General features: G+C 55.4%; 7 protein-coding genes across 7 annotated transcripts; 3 read left to right on the top strand and 4 right to left on the bottom strand.

The window, feature by feature from the left end:
- Positions 1-116: 116 nt before the first annotated feature.
- On the top strand, positions 117-281 carry BKA78DRAFT_236079 (uncharacterized protein; the record flags this gene model as incomplete). Its single annotated transcript, XM_066883846.1, has 1 exon — positions 117-281. A coding segment is annotated over one exon (165 nt), but the record flags the coding sequence as incomplete, so codon positions are not given.
- Positions 282-1,595: 1,314 nt separating this feature from the next.
- BKA78DRAFT_357853 (uncharacterized protein) lies at positions 1,596-3,651 on the top strand (the record flags this gene model as incomplete). Its single annotated transcript, XM_066892300.1, has 7 exons — positions 1,596-1,604; positions 1,658-1,945; positions 2,004-2,161; positions 2,215-2,389; positions 2,633-2,914; positions 3,444-3,531; positions 3,596-3,651. The coding sequence occupies 7 exons, from the start codon at positions 1,596-1,598 to the stop codon at positions 3,649-3,651; spliced, it is 1,056 nt and encodes a 351-aa protein (XP_066738222.1).
- Positions 3,652-4,927: 1,276 nt separating this feature from the next.
- BKA78DRAFT_357852 (uncharacterized protein) lies at positions 4,928-5,328 on the bottom strand (the record flags this gene model as incomplete). The annotated part of the gene is made up of 2 exons (XM_066892299.1): positions 4,928-4,939; positions 5,050-5,328. The coding sequence occupies 2 exons, from the start codon at positions 5,326-5,328 to the stop codon at positions 4,928-4,930; spliced, it is 291 nt and encodes a 96-aa protein (XP_066738221.1).
- Positions 5,329-10,567: 5,239 nt separating this feature from the next.
- Positions 10,568-10,960, bottom strand: BKA78DRAFT_300706 (uncharacterized protein; the record flags this gene model as incomplete). The annotated part of the gene is made up of 1 exon (XM_066887248.1): positions 10,568-10,960. The coding sequence occupies one exon, from the start codon at positions 10,958-10,960 to the stop codon at positions 10,568-10,570; it is 393 nt and encodes a 130-aa protein (XP_066738220.1).
- Positions 10,961-11,700: 740 nt separating this feature from the next.
- On the top strand, positions 11,701-12,597 carry BKA78DRAFT_300705 (uncharacterized protein; the record flags this gene model as incomplete). Its single annotated transcript, XM_066887247.1, has 1 exon — positions 11,701-12,597. One exon carries the CDS (start codon positions 11,701-11,703, stop codon positions 12,595-12,597), a length of 897 nt encoding a protein of 298 aa, XP_066738219.1.
- A 362-nt stretch (positions 12,598-12,959) lies between these two features.
- On the bottom strand, positions 12,960-13,324 carry BKA78DRAFT_357848 (uncharacterized protein; the record flags this gene model as incomplete). Its single annotated transcript, XM_066892298.1, has 2 exons — positions 12,960-13,226; positions 13,277-13,324. 2 exons carry the CDS (start codon positions 13,322-13,324, stop codon positions 12,960-12,962), a joined length of 315 nt encoding a protein of 104 aa, XP_066738218.1.
- A 4,822-nt stretch (positions 13,325-18,146) lies between these two features.
- On the bottom strand, positions 18,147-18,619 carry BKA78DRAFT_357847 (uncharacterized protein; the record flags this gene model as incomplete). Its single annotated transcript, XM_066892297.1, has 2 exons — positions 18,147-18,232; positions 18,337-18,619. 2 exons carry the CDS (start codon positions 18,617-18,619, stop codon positions 18,147-18,149), a joined length of 369 nt encoding a protein of 122 aa, XP_066738217.1.

Here is an 18,619-nt window from a genome sequence, read left to right as displayed (position 1 = left end):
CTTTGCAGACTACGTATGTATTCGCGCCTCGACTCAGGTGCGCCCGCTGACTGTCGCAGGGATTCATTTCCGCGCCCATCGTCTTGAATCTCGATCAAGAACATCCTAAGGTCCGGTCACTGCCCTGCCAATGGGGCAGCTGCCGTAGGCAGACCATGAAGAGGGACCACATCACCTCCCATGCCCACGTTCACGTGCCTTTGAAGCCTCACAAGTGCCCCACTTGCAACAAGGCATTCAAGCGTCCCCAGGATTTGAAGAAGCACGTCAAAACCCACGCCGACGACTCAGTTCTACTTTCGCGACAGACAAGGGAGCTACTTCCAAATGTTAACTCTGGCCTGCAGTCCATGGCCCAAGGCCGTGCGGTACGTCTTCTCCAAACCTCTTTTAGCCTTGTCGCTAACCATTCTTTCAGAAGTCGTGCTCTGGTTCGCAGTCCATGGCCCATCGCCTTCAAGTTTGACAGTATGAGGGACGCCGAGCGCGCCGTCAAGCACCCAAACCCGGCAATTGCTCGTGAGACCCTTGACCTCCTCGGTCCGAGTGAGTTCATGAAGGCGTCCGAGTGGGTGCGCCTGGCAGGCACCTCAGAGCCTTGCCATTTTGATCATGCGTTCGAGGGCCATGTCTTCCTCGAAGCCGGCAGATGGTAGCTTCGCGGCACTGGGCGGTCGGACAGCCGCAAAAACCAATTATCTGAATGACTACGGAGCATCTGGTGTACTCAGGCACGTCTCAAAAACCCCGACCATCTGCAGCTGCTGACATGCCATGCAAAGGACTAGACAGGCCTATCGGGCCCCACAGTCTCATTGTGGTCTGTCGGCTTGCCCCGCGACATACTTTGCCTGGCTTTGAAAAACTATCTACCGGAGGAGGAGCACGAGTTCATCAGTTCCCGCCTCTGGCGACGCAGTCCAAAATACATGGTCTCGAAGCAGGCCATGCGCTGCGGCGAAAAGGTAGCATGAATGGGAGATTGGTAATAAGGAGGACTGGGACATGGCATCAACGGCAAATGATTTGAGGCCCACGGGAGGATGGCTAAGGGAGCCAAGTCCGACGGACAGGAGGGGACGAGATCCGACAGGGAGTGGTGGACTTGGACTGGATACTTGGTTTCTTTGCGTTTCGGAACTTCTCAATCACCAACCCAATTTGCTTGAATGATGCGTTCCCTTGATTCCCTTTTGCTTGTATCGTTTGCTTCAGTCATAATTGAGTCCAGTAAATTCTCTTACTTGTTGCTTTGTCTCTTTTGGGCGCATCCCGTCGCTTTGTCGCTGAAGCCTGATTGCCATGATTCTTTTCCCAGCAAAAACTTTTTTTGCGGTGTTACAGTCATTTGATCTAATCCATGCTCACAGCGCACTTCAGCGACACCCAGGGCACTCGACGCGGGCGAGTGGATCCTTTCACAATCGTTACCTGGGAGGCTCCAGGCCGGCCTCGCTTAATCGAGCGAGTGGCCGAAAACAACACAACGACCGCCCGACCAAAACATCACAACCACACACACCTCCACCACCACCATGTCGTCCTTTGCCAACCCGAACGTGCCCACCTACGGTTCACCTCAGTAGCCATCAAGTATGGCTGCGGTAAGTATTATCAGCAGGCGCGCAGGTTCTGCAACGGCTGACAAGTGCTCCAGGCGCCTGAAGATGCGTACGGGGAGCCTTCGACTATTCCCGGGTCGCGAGGAGGACCGCGCCCGCCTTGCATCAGACGGTTACCGCAGCCCCCGTTCTATCAATTCGCCAGTCAGCGCAGCAGCATGACGTCTCCAACCCGTCTGCTTCCTGAGCGTTTGTTACGTCCGACTGGCAACTCTCCGCCGGTCAATCTTGCTCAATACTTTGCACAAGAGAAGCCTGCAAGGGCATGCGTCGTGGAAATATTCGCAACATTCTCTTTACGGCGTATTGCGAGGCGGATAGTGGTAAGCGACTACACGGACTGACGCGAAAAAGGTCGCATGAGCTGACCGTCTCCGACAGGCCGGCACCTTGACATACTGGCTCAGGAAGGTCGGCAACGACCACCCAGAGCCGGAAAGTTCGACAATGACGGTTGTCGATTCCACGCAACCCAGCGTTGAGCCGGTTCAGAACACGGCTCTGATGTCTTCTGTCACTGGTTATCAACACAAAGCTGGGTTGTGGTCGTGCTGCCTCCCCGGCTGGACGTCCTCCCTCCTCCTCTTCCTAGGCCCCAAGATGCCCTCACCATCGCCAGCGTTGAACTCGTTCACTTCTCTCTCGCCACCCTTGACAATCTCTTCGCGCACCACCTCCTCCTCAGCCGTGTCCCGCTCGTTCCGGGCCCCATCGGCAACGAGATGTGGTACGTGGCCAACGACTACGCGCTGGCGGGCTCTCTTGTCGTTCGTCGCCCCCGATTTTGTCAAAACAACCACCAAAAAAATTCAAAACCCAGAAAGCAATCGCCAAAAAACTTCAAAACAACAAACATCACCAAAACATATCAAACCCAACAAAACAATCACCAAAAAAGGTCAAAACTACAAAACAAGCATAGGGAAGACGACTGAGAGCTGTCGGGTCACTCCTAAGAGCTACTTTGCGCTGCGGCTTTCGGTACTGCCTCGAGGTTGACCTGCTTCGAGTTGCTGCAAGTCTGCCTCTGGCGAGTCTTCTGTCCTGCCCGCGGCTCGTCCAAGCTCAAGGCTGACCACCGTGGCACACGCGGAGTGCCACAACCTCCGCCAGATCACGTTGAGGACAACATCGACTGCTATGGCGTCGGGAACGTTGGTCATCCGATCTCTGGAAGTAAAGTCCCGAAGCTGAGCACTATCTCATTCGAGCCACCGATCTGTGAGAGCTTCCACAATCTCATCATGGATTTTCTCAGCGATCTCGGCGTGCTCCAAGGCATCCGCATCAGAGTATGTCCTTCCCTTCGTCGCTCGTGCCCCCGCTGATAGAGTCCCAGGAAATGTGTAGTCGATGACGGTCGTCAATTACACGCAGCCCCGCGTTGAGCCAGTTCAGAACACGGCTTGTCGTCCACGAGCTTTTTTGGATGGTAATGAACTGGAAGTCGAAGACGACCTCCTAGTCCATGACGGCGGTCGACTACACGCAACACTGCGGGGCCGGTCTACTACTCAGCCCCCATGTGGCTGGATTCGAGCTGGCTGTGGACGACGGGCTGCTACAACCGACGAATATCCACGACGGTCACGCTATCAAGGTCAGAGCACCACGGCGATGTTCCTGGGCGAAATGCATCTACTCCATCTGCCCCAAAACGTCAACATTCAGCGATGTCTCCCACCTACTCACGCACGTTGCCTCCTTCTGCTCCCTCCAACACCACGGTCAGTTTCCCACCTCGCAGGCAGACAAGAGGGTGGAGATCTGCGGCTGAAGCCGGTCTTGAAGAGAGCGTTCGCCACGTGATTGACAACAAAGATGGACGCAATATGCCCGTCTTCCCACTGTGGGACCGTGTCCAAGGGACACTTGTCGCACTACTACAAGATCAAGGTCAAAGCTGCTGGTAAGTCCGAATCTTCGCGCCCTCGATGCACAAGCACAGTGCCATCGACTGACATTCGGTTCAGATTTCAAGCAGAAGCGGCCGCTCAGCATTCCAAAGCGAGATAATGTGCACCGTTGATGGATTGGTGCAAGAATCCATCAAAACACCCCCGGCAAGGTTGCGCAAGACTCACCAAGCCGGAGGAGGCGGGGACGGGGAACTGGACCATATCGTCGCCCTGACCGTGGTCCTGCACCTTGCTCCGGGGCGTTCCTCGAGCGCCCTTCCAATGAATCCATTGCTGTCTCTGGGGCCCTCGACATGGACCTGCTTGAACACGATGTCTGCACTTGCGGTCTGCTGGAATTCAGCACGAGTACGAGCAGCCAAGTACGAACTCAAACCGGGCTCCTCTCGCACAATCGATCCCTTGAGCATCGCCATTGAATTGAGGAACGGCAAGGCAGTTGAGATTTTACTTGAGCGGAAGCCATGGTGAGTATCATAGGAAACGCGATTCGTCAAGAGTCAGGGCACTGACACTTGACAGGCAACTGCGCCAACCATTCGACTCTCAGCACCATCAATTCTTAGCGACCAGCCCTTGCAGCAGACTGTCCAGAGTGACAGCACTTCTACCATTCTTCTCCCTCTTTTTTCCTCCATCCGACACACTCAAAAGTCGCGGATCGATGCACAGCCACCTTTTCAGACAATGGCGGAATAGCTGACTGTCCCTTTTGAATAACTGACGCTACCCTCATACCTGGGTAAGCCTACGACGGCTTCCACTTTGACTATCAGGCGGTGGAAGACTCGTGATACATGAATGGTTCTTCTGGGATGTCTGTGTGCGGCGCTCAAATCGTCAGGCTTGAGTATCTCAGGCTTGATGAGCTTGCACCGCAGGCCTTGCGTAGTGCCTACCTTTTATGGTGCGCTCTGCCGACTGTCTCACCTTATTCGTTTCCCATGGATTCTTGTCCATACGGCAGGGACAGATGCCTTATGCGCCTGCTCAATCAATTAAGTCTGATTCCAAATTCATGCTTTGTCAACCTTCTTCCTCTTCCATTCTTCTGCGTGTCATTGTGTCGATCCCGCGAAGCTTTCGTGGCTCGCAAATTTCCTTTACATGCCTGGATGGCGACCATGCTGCGAGCACAACGTGAAAGTGAAGGCATCTATTTGCATATTGAAGAACCTGGATATAGGGCAAGAAAGAACTTTAAGAAATATTCCAGTGGATTGGACAGACGTCGGTCTAAAACGGGACACTGGGCTCTCTGCATTCAAAAGTCCAAATTCAAACTGGCCCAACCGGTCCATTGCCACAATCCTTGACCCATCCAGCATTCTGTGCCCACTCTGCCTCCATCTTTTGCTGCGTACAAGCCAACCTCGCGCAGTCCGTTCATCTCGTTGCCTACAAGCCGATAGTCAGCGCCGCAAACAACGCCTTGCTTTTTGCGTCTTTCTCCCCTTCGCCCACGGCTTTAAGTCCAAGCTCGTCGTGACCATTCATCAGCACCGTACGTGCAAGTCATACGCGCGCTTCGTCTGTGCCAGTATCTGCGGGTAGCGCGTGGCGTGCAGACGCACGCAGACGGCGAGGGTGGGCTCAAACACGATCTCCTCGGCCGCAATCTTGTGCAACAGCGCGCTCGACGCGAAGTAGCTGCAGTCGATGGTCGTCACGCCGGGAATTACGGCTACCATCCCCGCCTGGACAGTCCCTAATCGCGCCGCCACGGGGGGCCTAGCAAGCTTGGCCTCACGCAGTATCAAGTCCATGCCCTCCTGTGGAAACACCATGACATCTGGATTGAGCGTTTCGGGCGGATACAGACATGTACGCCTCGCATCTTCTGCTCTAGGCCATGACGACGCCGCTGACCAATGGATCAAGATCCAAACGCCTCGACTCCACTTCCCGATCCGGAATCCAGAAAATGCTGCCCAGTATGGCTGAGGCGAGTGTTCATGAAGCGGACCCTTACATCTCTCGACCAACCCGAACGATTCGAAGAAGCAGACTGGATGCCGTTGGAATGCCGCAGCTGGTCCGCTTCCCGCGTTTTGACTAGGTCAAAGAACGTTCGAACAGCATCTGCAAGCCAGGCATCTCCGACGATGTGGACAGCGGCAAGGCTGGGATGGAGACGTATCAAGGGTTGTTTTTGGCTGTCTACCGTCTGCGAATGCAACCTAGAAATCATTTCTGGTACTTGATGCTTCTCTTGATTGTGGCGTCCTGGTACTCTCTTCCCTTGGCTCCTCGAGCTGACACGCTGCTTCTGACCTTCTTACTCTAATGCTGTTTGTCTGTCTACCCGTTTGCCGGAATTCCTGTCAAACCACTTCTCCTTTTCCATGTCTGTTGGTATGCTCCCGCTGCTGCTCTCGTGCTAGCTCTGGCTCTACTCTCTGGTCCTCCTGTTGCTGCACAGGTCTGTTGGCCAAGCAAAGCTCATCCACCCGCCTCGAAAGGCCGAATGAAATCTCGCCCACTCGCCATCCACTAAAGAGCCTTCGGCCTGCTCGCGGCTTGCTCCCAGGAAGGGTGAGGGTCACCGGTGCTGCTTGCCCGGTGGTCGGCCACTGGCTGCTACTCTCGCTGCTCTCCTGTGCCTGGTCTCCTCTCTGGCCTCTCTCCCCCCTTGTGGATCTTGCGTCTGTCTGTCCCCGTCGGCAACTCAACCTGCCGCCAATCGCCTCAAATGCCATCCCGCCCTCGCTCTGTCAACATGGCCACTAATGAGACACCCTCTCGCCCTTGTCGCACGCAGAGCGGGAAGAGGCTCGTGTGCTCGCTGCCTGCTTGCCAAAAGAATGCCCCATTTCGACTGACCAATTGCAGACCGTGACCGACACTCCGACTGCTTTCCCGACCATGATGTCCCTCATTCCACCTGCTGGCCCGTCGAATCCAACACATCGCAGACGGTCAGGGTTCGCAACGCAACACGTTGCCATCAAGCAACAGATGACCCCGGATATCCTCAAGTCCGACGACCTGTTTGTCGAGGCCGCGGCGGCGATTCAGCCACTCTGAACCGTCGAGAGGAGCTCCTGCCGTCGCATCCAGACCCAAGCATAAGACCGCCGTTGTGGAATATATTAGGGAAGGCAATTGGAAGCCGGCCGACGGGCTGAGATGTTGGAAGAGGGAGCGGGAATGCGAGGGAACGGCCAAGGGTGCTATCGGCGAGGACCATCGCAGACGAAGCGGCCGGGCCGGCTCTCGCAAGTCTACTGTCAATTGAAAGATGACACGGGATTCGCTACCGGGCGAGCATGAAGGGTTGTCTGGCAGGGTCTTCAAATTGGTCGTACAGCTTCAGGAAGGGAACGGGGCGCTGGCGATCAGGCTGACGCGTGAGAAGAGGGACTGGAAATGGAAGGAATCGGCCAAAGGCACCATCAGCGAGGACCCATTACAGCCAGGGCGACTGCGGCGGCTCGAAGCAAGGCCGCTGTCAACTGAAGTGACGACAAAAGAGTTGCGACCGGGCGAGAATCGTGGGGATCTGGTACACTCTTCTACAGGGTAGATATTGAATCATGGTTGGGGCTGTGCGAGATAGGGCGCAAGAAAACGCAAGCTTGGTACGCCGGAGTCACTTAAGCGGCTGATTCGGCGCAAAGCTTGGGAGAGCCATGAAAGCGAGCGGCTGCATGGTGATTGGAGACGGTCAGATTGTGGCATTGTGCCTGAGCTTGATACACACGCCGCAGAGTTTCTGACGCAAACGGACAATCCGAAATGGCTGTATTCATCTGGTTTGACGGCCCTGCGTGATGAATGCTTGAATTTGTCTACATGGACTGGTGTGTTTGTGCCCCATTTGCTACGATATGTCGCCCTCGCAACGCGTCCGCTTGTGCCTCCGCCGAATCGTCTGAATCCGTATCCGAAAAGCCGCAAAGGCCATCGTATCCTGAGCGCAAGCACCTAGTATCATAGGCACGATAGCCTCCGGCGCTCGTCGTGTGTTGACGTCTAGTTTGCTCGCCGGCCCGAGAGAGAAGACGCCCAACATGGTGGAATGTTTGAGAGAGCTGCGGCGCTCTGGCGGAGGCACTTGGTGACCCGGGTGATTGAGACTCCAGCGGTGCTCGTCGCATGCGGCTTTTGTGCACGCGACGCGGTGGTCTCGCGAGTCGTCGAAGTGATGGATGACGGGACTGGATCATGAGGCGCTGCTCAAGCGCATGCCTACAGCGAGCTGGCCTGTTGCGCGTGGACGCGCGGGTCGCGAATGATCGGAACGTCGGATTCAATTTCGGCGAGCACTGTTATGGGAAAGCGAGCAGTCGTTCCTTGAGGTAGGCCTAGTATCGCCGGTACGAGAGCGTCCGGCGCTCATGGCGCGTTGCGTGTGGCTTGCTCGTCGGCGCGAGAGAAAAAACGCCCAACTTGACTGAATGTTTGAGAGCGACGCGCCAGTCTGGCGGAGACATCTGCTGCCCAGCTGCGAGAGCCTCCAGCAACACTCGTCGTACGTCGTTTTCGCAGGCGCGGCGCGGTGTTGCTGCGAGCTTGCGAAGTGATTCATCGAGGGATTCAATCTTCAGGCACTGTTTGCTGAAAGAGATCCGTCAGACGAGCTCGCCCAGAGGGCATGTACGCGCACGCCACGAATATTCGTGACCCGGAATTCGATTTCAGCGCCCACTGGTATGGATACTCGAGTAGCCCGTCGTTGAGGTGCGCTTGTGAGTATCCTCCGAAAGCACACGAGATGGCCGCCAGCGTTGCCAATCACTTCGGCCAAAAGCCATACACCAGCGCAATCAAGTGCGAGTCTTGAATCGAAGCAGAACGAGTCTTCTCAAATGCCATCTATCCACAGTCTTTTAAGCATCAAGTACACAAGAACATGTAGGCCAGCAGGGCTCTGCGCAGCCTGGCGCTTCCGCGAAACGTCAACACCACCGGGCCAAATCTTCGCACCACCGAGCAAAGAGGCAATCTTCCTCAACGTCCCGCGCAAGGCGAAACCGTCAATGAAAAAAGCGGAAATCAAAAATTGTGCCATCGAAGCCCCCGGAGGAGATTCGCACCGGTTAGCCGCCGCGGTGTGCAATGCAGGGCCGGCCAGTGGCTTTGTGCTTTTTTGAGGTCACTCCGCATGGCTAGGTAAGTATGAAAAGAGAGGAAAAGAGTTCGTTGGGCAGAGGGTGGAGGCTCCTTAAGTAGTCGTCGGGAGCCTCGCTTAATTGTGAAATCACTCGGATGTGTCAGCAGGTGGTTGACGCCTGAGGCAACTGTGGCAGCGGAGGGGAGGTGTTGCGTCCCGATCCGGTATCCCCCAGTGATCCGGTGTCCATCCTGTTGATCTGGTGTTCCCCCAGTTGATCTGACATCACCAGGTGATCTGGCAGCGTCTAGTTGATCTGGGCCGGCATGGTGACTGCGGCCAGCGGTGCGGCACAGAGCGCAACCCTTCACAGCCTCCCACAGCCTTCATCACCCAGCAAACCAATCAGGCTTAGCGTCTGTCAATCATGGTGATCTGATGGACTCCGAATGATCTGGCGGACCAAGAGTGATCTACCGTGCCAGCGGATCTGGTCAAGCTTCCCAGCCGGAGGCTTCCCTTGCCTCTTTCCTTCCCTTTTCAGCTCTGCCTGCCAATTGGCTTGGATCAATCGAGTATTTGTTCAGTTACGCTTGACATGTTGACCAGTCCACGGGCCTCAATTGCATCGTCTGTTTTTGGATCTCGAGGACGCGCCTCTGACCTTGCTCATGTGCTACCTTGCAGTGTCCCCCGTTTAGTACTACAACAGGCTGACACGGCCTTCTTTTCATTGAGTGACTCGCCTTGAGCGGGTCCTTGAAGACAAGAGATTTGCTACGGGATGCAGTTGCTGCACTGGTTGATATCGGGGCTGGGCAGCCATCTGCAGGCGGTGGTCTCAGCACTTGGTCACTGGAAGCGCTACTCGCGCCAGACGGCAAAGGTTTGATTCGAGGAACACAGTAAGCAATGTCAACTGGCTATGGTAGGCAGTTGGGGACTAGAAAAGCACGAGACGGTCTTGAGTCGCCATGGTCGCTGGCCGCAGCTGGCGGGCGGCGCCGTGAAAGCCTTGGTTGATTTTTACCACGCTGTGGACCCAATCCATGCCCCATACCAGTGATGCGCACTCTGAAAGCTTTGAAGACAGATAGGTCATGTCCATGGCACATTTGGAATGCGCGCTCGTCTAAAACAGTTCACTGACGGCGACGGGCAGAGCTGGAGGTGGCCGCAGAGCGCGTGGTTGCAACGCCGACCGCAAGACAACCATACACCTGATGGCTCAGCAAGCCATTTGCGCTCTGAAATACATGGACTGCGGTCGTAAATGGAACGATGGAAGCTTCGAAGAACACGCGCAACTGGCGTTGCATTGTAGAGACCTTCAGCACTTAGTGCGTAAACAATGGCGAGCAAGACGAACAAAGCACATCGCACACAAAGCAGAGGTTTCAAGGTGAAATCTTCATTGAAGCTACAGAATCAAAGCAAGGCCTGTCCGCACGGTAGGTACGCCAGCAAGCACAAGTTGCATTGCCAGCGATTGAAATTGCGTTGTCAATGTCCACCGGCGTCACGTCTCAAGGCGGCAAATCGAGCCTTGAGCCCTTTCCACCGGTGGCAACCAAGAGTATCCCCAGGTGAGTATGTAGGTATGTTGAAGAAGAAGAAAAGGAGCGGAGATTCGAGGGCGGGAGGCGTCGGTTTTGTGCACCCGCGGTTGGTCTGTGCGCGCGTGGTGATCTGGCGAGCGAGTGACTGAGCGGGCCTGCGGGCGACGACGCAGAGCAGGAATGGTCCACGCAGGCTGAAAGAGCCTGAAGCTTCCGTGTATGGGTCGGACAGAGGCAGATGGCGTTGGCAGCATTATTTGGCAAAGGTTTTCAGAGTCAATTCAAGCATATTGAGATGTCACATTGCAAGACTGGAGCATTTCGAGAGCAGAAAAATACAAGCTTTTGATTTTTGAAGGCCAGGAGCCTTCTCTGCATGAGCTATCACGCCGTTTGATCCCGCTTCCCTCACTACTCGTAGATATACGCCGCCTTGCGGCCTTCTTCGCTGGCTGGCTGTCCGGGCGGGTCATGACGCTCGAGGACCTCCAGCCAGAAGGTCCCGTCATTGCGCGGTGGCGGCAGGGGGCGCGCGGGCGGGTCAACTTCCTCCTCGTCGCAGCGGCCGTCCTGGCGCCTCTCCCTCCACAGCTGCGTGGTCCAAAAGGCGATGAAGCCTAGGACCACGACAGCCATGGAGATGCCCAGGACGATGCCGATGGTGCGGTTGTCCATTTTGCTTCTCGGAGAAGTCAGTGACTTGCTTGATGGGAGAACTTGAGTGTACTTACGGGCGCTGGTGCTGCCGGGGGGTGAGAGAAGGGAGGGAAGGCGGTGGAGGAGAGACGGTCTGATTGAACACATTGCGTCAGTGACTTGTTTCATTGAGAGAGCTTGAGTGTACTCACACGGCGCTGGGGCTGCTGGGGCGGAGAAAGAGGATGGTGGGTAGGAGCGCGGCGCGGGGAAGAGCTACATACATTGCGTCAGTGACTGATTTGGAAGAGAGAACCTGAATGTACCTACAGAAGATGGGGCGGGCGCGGCGCAGGGAGGAGGAACAGGGCGGAGGGCGAGCGGGCGAGCGGCCAGAGAGACAGTCTGGGTTGAGCACGCGTCAGTAAGACGGCCACTTTGAGCAAAGACGATGCTTCATACCTGTTGTGGGCTCAAGAGAGCCAAAGCGCAAAAACGGGCAGGGGCCAAAAGCGCGAGAGCAAGCGCCAAAAGGAGCAAAAACGGCAACAAAAAGGCGTCTGATGGTGGTGGTGGCGCTGCGGCTTTTGGTGCTCGGGTTGGGAAAGGCGACGATGGATCGTGGTGGTTTTGGGTACTGGCAACAGGTAGCTCGCTGACTCATCCTCAAAATGACCACATCAGAGAGAAGAAACAAGTTTGTACTTACTCGGCATAGTATACAATTCATGAGACGAAAATCCAAAGATTCGCATGCAAAGATGAGGCACAAGATATAACCATATACGAGACATTTCAAGGCTTTGAAGTCGCCATGTCCGCAATTTTCATGAGGGTCATCTGCATACACTGGCTTAGATTCTTCCAAGTCTTGCTTTGGAAATGCAGGCCCTGGCAGCAAGCCAATTATGTCCGATTCTGCCCTCGTGCCGTCTGATTTTGCTGCAACTCCTGGCAGTGACACCCACTCCAGCATCCTTCCAAAACTGCGCACTTCCCTCCAGGCTCTCAAGCGGTCTGTGCTCGAGGACAGTAATCCAGACTCCTCCTTTGCTTCGCTGGATGTGCGTTTGAGCCTCCTTGTCCTGCCAACGATTCCCGCGCCCTTCGTGCCACTTGGCAAAGCCTACTGCGTCGAAGACACCACGGATAGATCGCCGGTCTGCTCATGCCCGCTGGCCGGTTGCGCCCTTTATGCCGGAATCGCCTTTGAGCTATTCGGAGTCGACTTCTTCTTGATGCAAGGGCCCGGGGCTTCCTCCGGCGAATGGAATAGCCGATTGCCGGCGGAATTGAGGATTGCAAGAGGCATCTTGAACTGGCTCCCGTCGCGAATGTCGTCAAACAGCTCGCTGGCTTCTTTTTGGAATGCCGCGTTGATCCACTTCAGCGTGCCGTGCCTCCTTCCGAGAGGAAGAGCTTTTGCCGTCGAAATGTCGAGCGCGTGGTTCTTGCGGTTACTGATGATCCTTCAGGCCTTGGACAACCTTGAGCATGTAGATGAGCCACTGGATTTCGTGGGACGGCGTTTGATCGGGTGGACTGTCCTTGAGCCTTTCAGTAGCTGTTTCGAGGAGGCGAGGAGGGACAGAGCGTGTACGGACTGCGGCTGGCATGCCGATGGCTTTGAGCCAGACGGCGAATGGGAAAGGCGGGTCAACGGGTCTGGATTGCGTGAGCGCGCGAATGATAGACGAGGAGCGTTGGCGGGACTTACCTTTTCGAAGAAGCGGGAGCATAGGATGGGACGGCCAGAAGATACCGCCTTGCCTGTGTGCGAGAATGTCGGAGGAGTGAAACACTGACGGTCGATTTCGAATGCGGAGAGAAGGCTTGCCAATTGATCTGCCCGTATGGAGCTTTCGGGAAGTAAGCGTACAGGTCCATCAGGATCGAAGTCCAAAGCGCAGGCTTCAAAGCGTCGATAGAAATACGTATATCGAGGGGCAAGGTTTCCGCGGCAAAGCAGTAGAAAGCCAGAGCAAGGTACACGAAAGCTTGAACACTGAACAATGCGGAGAATACAAAGAAGGCTGGCGGACTGATCGGAGAACAAGATCTCTCATTCAGATCAAACGAGGTCACGGATCACAGGCAAAGAGAACGAAGTTTGCGGGCACAACGAGCGAGGCTTGATTGGTGCACGTTGAAGGGCATTCGCCCGCCCTCAAGGCGCCGGGGGCAGCACGCCGATGGAGCCCGGCGGCGGCACCCAGGTGAGCTCGTGCTCTTCGAAGAGCCGACCGCTCCCTGGGCGCCGCGCCCTCTCCCTCTCCTCCTCCTCCTCCTCCTCCCTCCTCTCCCTCTTCACCCTCCTCCACTTTTGGACCCCGAGGGCCCCCGCGACGACAACAACCAGGACGCCAAAGGTGGACAGCACCACCACCAGGGCACCGGGCGCGCCGCCAGGCAACTTGCCGTTGTCTGGGACGGTCTGAGAGATGTTAGTGGTGTTTGGAGATGGGAGAGGAGGGGAGAACTTACACCCGGGCCGCTGGTGGTGGACACGTTCGGGTTGGCAAAGGAGGACATGGTGGTGGTGTGGTGGTGGTGGTGGTTGTGGTTGTGGTTGTGGTGGTGGTTGTTGTTGGTGGTCTGGGAGGGGTGGGAGACGTCAGTGAGATGAAAATTCCCGAGAGAACAAGCAGGGCATGTCTCAGAAGCGTGGATGGGGTCAGACGTACGGTCCTTTGAGTGTGCCAGATGGAGGAAAGAAGAGGGAGAAGGTTGAGGGTTGAGGTTGTTTAAAAGGAAGTGCCTGCGTCGCCGGATCACTCGCTTACTCATCGCTGGACTGGCATCGCGAGGGAAGCGCAGCACCACCTTCGTGATCTAGACTTGCGGGCTTGTGAAGCATTTTCCTCTGTGATACCAGAGACAAGTGAAAGCACAGAGCAACGAACGCCTTACACTCTTGGAGCAGGCACGACATGGAAGTGAGTATAGAGCAATGCACTACCCGCCAGAATCGGACGGCAAGCTTTATTACGACGGTGCGTTTAAGACTCCAAGAACTCGCGAAAGTGATATACAGAGGCAATGAATTTGCAAATATGTCAAGTGTTCGATGTACACGTGCAGAAAATATAGAAAGACTGCCGAAAATGTCATATTTCAAGTCTGTTGCAGCAGGTCTCAGAATTTACATATCGCGCCTTCCCAACAAAGCCAAGCGGTATGTACGCGCAATGAAAACCCGACAGGTTTTGTAAGCTCTTGGTCGACGGCATTGTTGCTGCTAGGGTGGAAGCAGTCCTTGTTTCCAGCATCACACAGATGATAATCAAGCGCTTGTTACTTGGCTCGTCTTCTTTGGCGGCGGCCAAATATTTACGGCACTATGACGGGACGTGGTTTCTTGCACGCGCACAACCCGGCGTTGGACCCGATTGGGACGCCATGTTCTGCTGGCCCGCCGGACCCACCGCAACCACATCTTGTCCGCCTTGAGTTTCTCACCCCTCCACGCCCTTTTGGCAGCGCCTCCTCTCTCTCTTCTCTCTTTACAACTCTCTCGTCCATCGGCTTCCATCGGTCCCTTCGATACTCCTGTCTTCTGTCCGCCAGCGACGATGTATTGCTCCAGCTTTGACCACGCTTCATCACCACACTCGCGCGCGGTGTTTCGCAGTCAGGCCGCTGGCGGGAAGATATTTACCTGTCCTCGACATGTTCGGGTGCCGGGCCGAATAAAGAGACGTTCCTGGTAAGTCCCGGGCTTTCCCATGCGACACTCCTTCTGCGCTGTGCACCGCATAGAGTCGCACCTACTACTTGCACAAGCTCACTCTTATCCAGAAATATTCCATCCACATCCACTTCGACGTTGTCGCTCATTCCATTACGACTGCGTCCCCGGAACCTTCGACCTTTCGCCGAGAGGCCCACCTGTGCTGCTCGCATCTGAGGATTCCTTGTTTTTCGATCCTGCCACGGCCAATCCTCTTTGATCAAGCATCGCTCACTGGCTTGATACGATTGCTTCTGGGCCAAGCTTGATGGAAACATCGTCCTTGGGCGTCCTCATCCAGTCGACAGATTGCGAAATCGGGCTTCCGTGGGTGCAGCGATCCCACCCATCTGCCCCGACAAGGTTCCACCCGCAACAACCCGCCAAAAAGAATCAAAAGAGTTACGCTGCTCTGCACGATGCCACTCGTCGTGTATGTGTCCATCCGGCCTTTTTCATACAAGTCCCTTTGGTGCCACACTTCAAACTTCGGCATGGGACATCTTGAGGCAGATGCGCTTCCATTCGCTGTTTCTCATGTATCCGAGCCAAGATCGACCTGCCCTGTCCGCCAGCAGCATCTCGGCTTCTCATGGGCTCGCCGGCGGATTGCAAAATCGGGCATCTGTGGGCCATGTGAGAGGTCGATGCAAGTCACAAGATCCATCAAATGGACATAAAGCGGGAGAGGGAATGGAATGAGTACAGACAACCAGCGCTGTGGCCCTGTCCCATCTTCGGATGGAGCAGCGGCCTCGGGACAGCGTTTCCTTCAAGACACGGGCAGACATACTGATCAAGACTTCGCCCAGGCATCTTATCCAATTCCTCAGTGCTGAGCTTTGTGCAGATCCCCGTGCCTCCGCTGCGCAGCCAACTTCGGCACCTCCCAACCGACAGTCCAGCCATTTCAATGCTCGACTGCACATGGTTGTGGCCTACATGGAACTGCCTCCTCGCGTTGCGGATCCGCTGGCAGGTTCCAAAACCGGGCATCAATGGATCGCCTGGCAACGTCGAGATTTGTGAGTCCAGTAGGTCGTTCTGTTTCGTTGCGCCAGTGCCTACCAAATGGCGCTTTGTTGACTCAAAGAGTCATTCAAGAGGCATACACGTCGTCTCGTTTACTTCTTTGGTCTATTCCAGCTGATCCACCACCAATTCAAGTCTGCTCCAGTCACCTCCGCCTGCCTTAGAGTCCTTTCAACGAACCGTCGACCTACCGCTTCCACTCAATGCCATCCTACCGCAACCGTCCCATCCTCGTCACACGGGGTCGTCGGAAGCCAACTTCACACGACCGCCCAGTCCAAATCCCAATACCCAGCGGCCCGCATCCGCCCCTTGTCCATACTCGCCGACAGGAATCTCCACACACTGTTCGTTACACTTCCCGAGAACTGGTCAGGCCTACTCCGCAGCCGCAGTGACGCCCTTCTCCATGGTTGACTGCTTCGACCTTGGCCGAAATCGAACTGCCTTCCTCTCGTTGCGGGCTCGCCGGCAGATTGCAAAATCGGGTGTCGATGAGCCTTCCAAACGACGGGTAGATTGGAATCTGGGAAATTGCTGCAGCCGACACTAATTCCAGGCTCCATGTTGCAACCACCCTCCTGTCCCCGGACGGATTGTGGAATTGCATTGACGTTCTGGTCACCAGGCGGACAGACCTTCTCTCCAGCACTTGATCAATCAAGTGCGACTTTCTTTGCTGACCTTGCTACTCCAGAAACGTTTGCATTCTCCTGCCGACCGGGCCTTGTCTACACCTCCTGTCATACCGTTTCCATGGTTGGCTGCTCCTGGTCATGGCCGACATCGAATTGCCTCTCTTCGCCTCGGACTTGCCGGCGGATTGCAAAATCGGGCGCCAATAGGTCCGGCGACGAAGAGCGTTGTGGAATTTGGACTCAGTTGCGTATGTTGGAAGCAACCACCCTTCTGTCTCTGGACGGTTGCACGGATGCTTTCATCCAACGGCAGACACACCCCGCTCAGCTACTCCATCAATCGAACTTGACCGACTTCGCTGACCTCCGTGATGCAGACTTCCCTTCGTTCTCGTGCAAAGCGGCCCATTCACATCTTCAGTCATGCCCTTTCAATGGTTGACTGCTGTCGGTTGGGGCCAACATCGAATGGCCTTTCTCTCGTGTCAGACCCGCCGGCAGATTGCAAAATCGGGCATCTGTGGGTCTGGCAACGATGAGACTCGTGGATTGATGTGTCTGACCACGATGACCCTTATGAGTCAGCTTGGAGCTCAGACTTCATGGTGCAACCACCTTCTTAGGTTTTATTTTTGGCCATCCGAGGGCACGGTGGCTCTGCACGACTCTATTGCTCTCATCAAGGCCGACAGACCTCGCTCGCGTACTTCATCAATGCAATTCCTTTCCGCTGATTTTTGTGACCTAGGACATCCTCCATTCGCGTGCGAAATGGGCCTTCTTCACACCTTCATCCAAGCCCTCGCAATGGCTGGCTGTAAGTGGTTGCAAAGGCCAACATCAAACTGCCTTCTCGCGTCGCGGATTCGCCGACAGATTGCAAAATCGGGCACCGATGGATCTCGCGGCGTTGAGCTACGCGGGGTCCGGGGGAATGTCAAAACTCAAACAGGTAATCTCAAGATACCACATCATAGCCCTGTATCACGGGGGCAGGGCATCTCGTATCGCAAAGGCAAACAAATCAGGTCGACTCAATTCATGTCTTGTGTCTTCCAGTCCACCTTCACTAGTTTCCCAGTCCGTCGCTTTCGTCCCAACGCCACTTTCCAACGGCCCTGTCTCTACCTGCTGTCACACCGCTTTCCATGGTTGGCTGCAAGTGGCTTCAGGGCCAAGATGAAACTGCCTTCCCAGCGCTGCCCATGCCGCCGACGGATTGACAAATCGGGCATCCATCGTTTTTCGCAGCGCTTGCCAGCGTGGGTTCCGGGGGGTTTGCATCTTCTACAAAATCGCGATACTGAACGAGGCACAACTGCAACCATTATCCTGTCTCTTGACGGGATGGTGGCTGGGCTTTAACTTGATAGTCACAAAGGCAGACAGACATTTAGTAGTGTAGGCATTGTTTTTGATCAAGGTGCATTTGTAGAGGCTGTGATTGCGCTTTGTTGGCATGTGACTCGTGCCAAATACAAATCGAAAATGTTTGAAATGTGTATACCTTGAAGCGACCCAAGTGACGCGAATACAGCCACTCATCTGCCATTTTCTGAATGTCTATGCTTGGTTCCTCCCGCATGCGGCCCCCTGAATCCATTGCTTTGGATCCCCGCGTTTCGGAGAGACGGCTTTGGCGTATCACAGTCCCTGCGACGTTTGTCACTGTCCGTCCGTCGCTGTCCACCTGTCCGCCCCTTGCTGTCCACCTGTCGCGTTTTCGACTGTGCGCGAGTACTATGCCATACAAATACGACGACCCTCCAGCATAAAATCCAAACAAATGTGGCACCAGTGGCAGATGTCCATTGCAATGTCCTCCTAGAATGTGCACAGCATGTAGCCCCTCCCTCCGGCTCTCCATGTTGGGATGGGGCCCTCTTATGGGCTCTATCCCATTTTCTCTACCAACCCTGTAGCTGCATACACATCGCTGCTATCCGCGGATGAGCTAGAAGCCTTTGTGTACCTTCGTCCTGACGTCTGGAGACTCCCTGCTCTCGATTGCGTCGGCCACGGGTACCACATGCGTTGACTCTGTGACTGTGTCCGTTGCCCTTGTCTTGCCGGTCGAATGACATGTCGCTGCGAGCCATGGAAGTTCCGGATCCTTTCCATTCTCTGTTGTACTGTTGCTGTACCACACGGCTTCGATGCCGCGGTCTCTTTGGCCACTCGAGTTCTCCCTGTCATGTAGTGAAACGCTACCCCATCCTCGTCGCGAAGACTAATCCATGCGGCCTCGCCGACGCCCCTGTGCTCGGCCGTTTCGCGGCCAGCGACGTGCAGAATCTGCTCCTCCTCCTCCCATTCTTCTCTGGCCGTGTCGGCGGCCTGGTTGGCCTCTTGCATGTTCTTCGCCTTGGGCGGCGAGATGCTCCACGAGTAGAGTGGGCCGTAGCGCAGGGCGTTGAGGATGGTCAT

This window comes from Phyllosticta capitalensis (assembly GCF_038381095.1).
Source record: "Phyllosticta capitalensis strain CBS 128856 chromosome Unknown BKA78scaffold_14, whole genome shotgun sequence".
Lineage (NCBI taxonomy): Eukaryota > Fungi > Ascomycota > Dothideomycetes > Botryosphaeriales > Phyllostictaceae > Phyllosticta > Phyllosticta capitalensis.
This window is presented reverse-complemented; position numbering and strand designations above follow the sequence as displayed.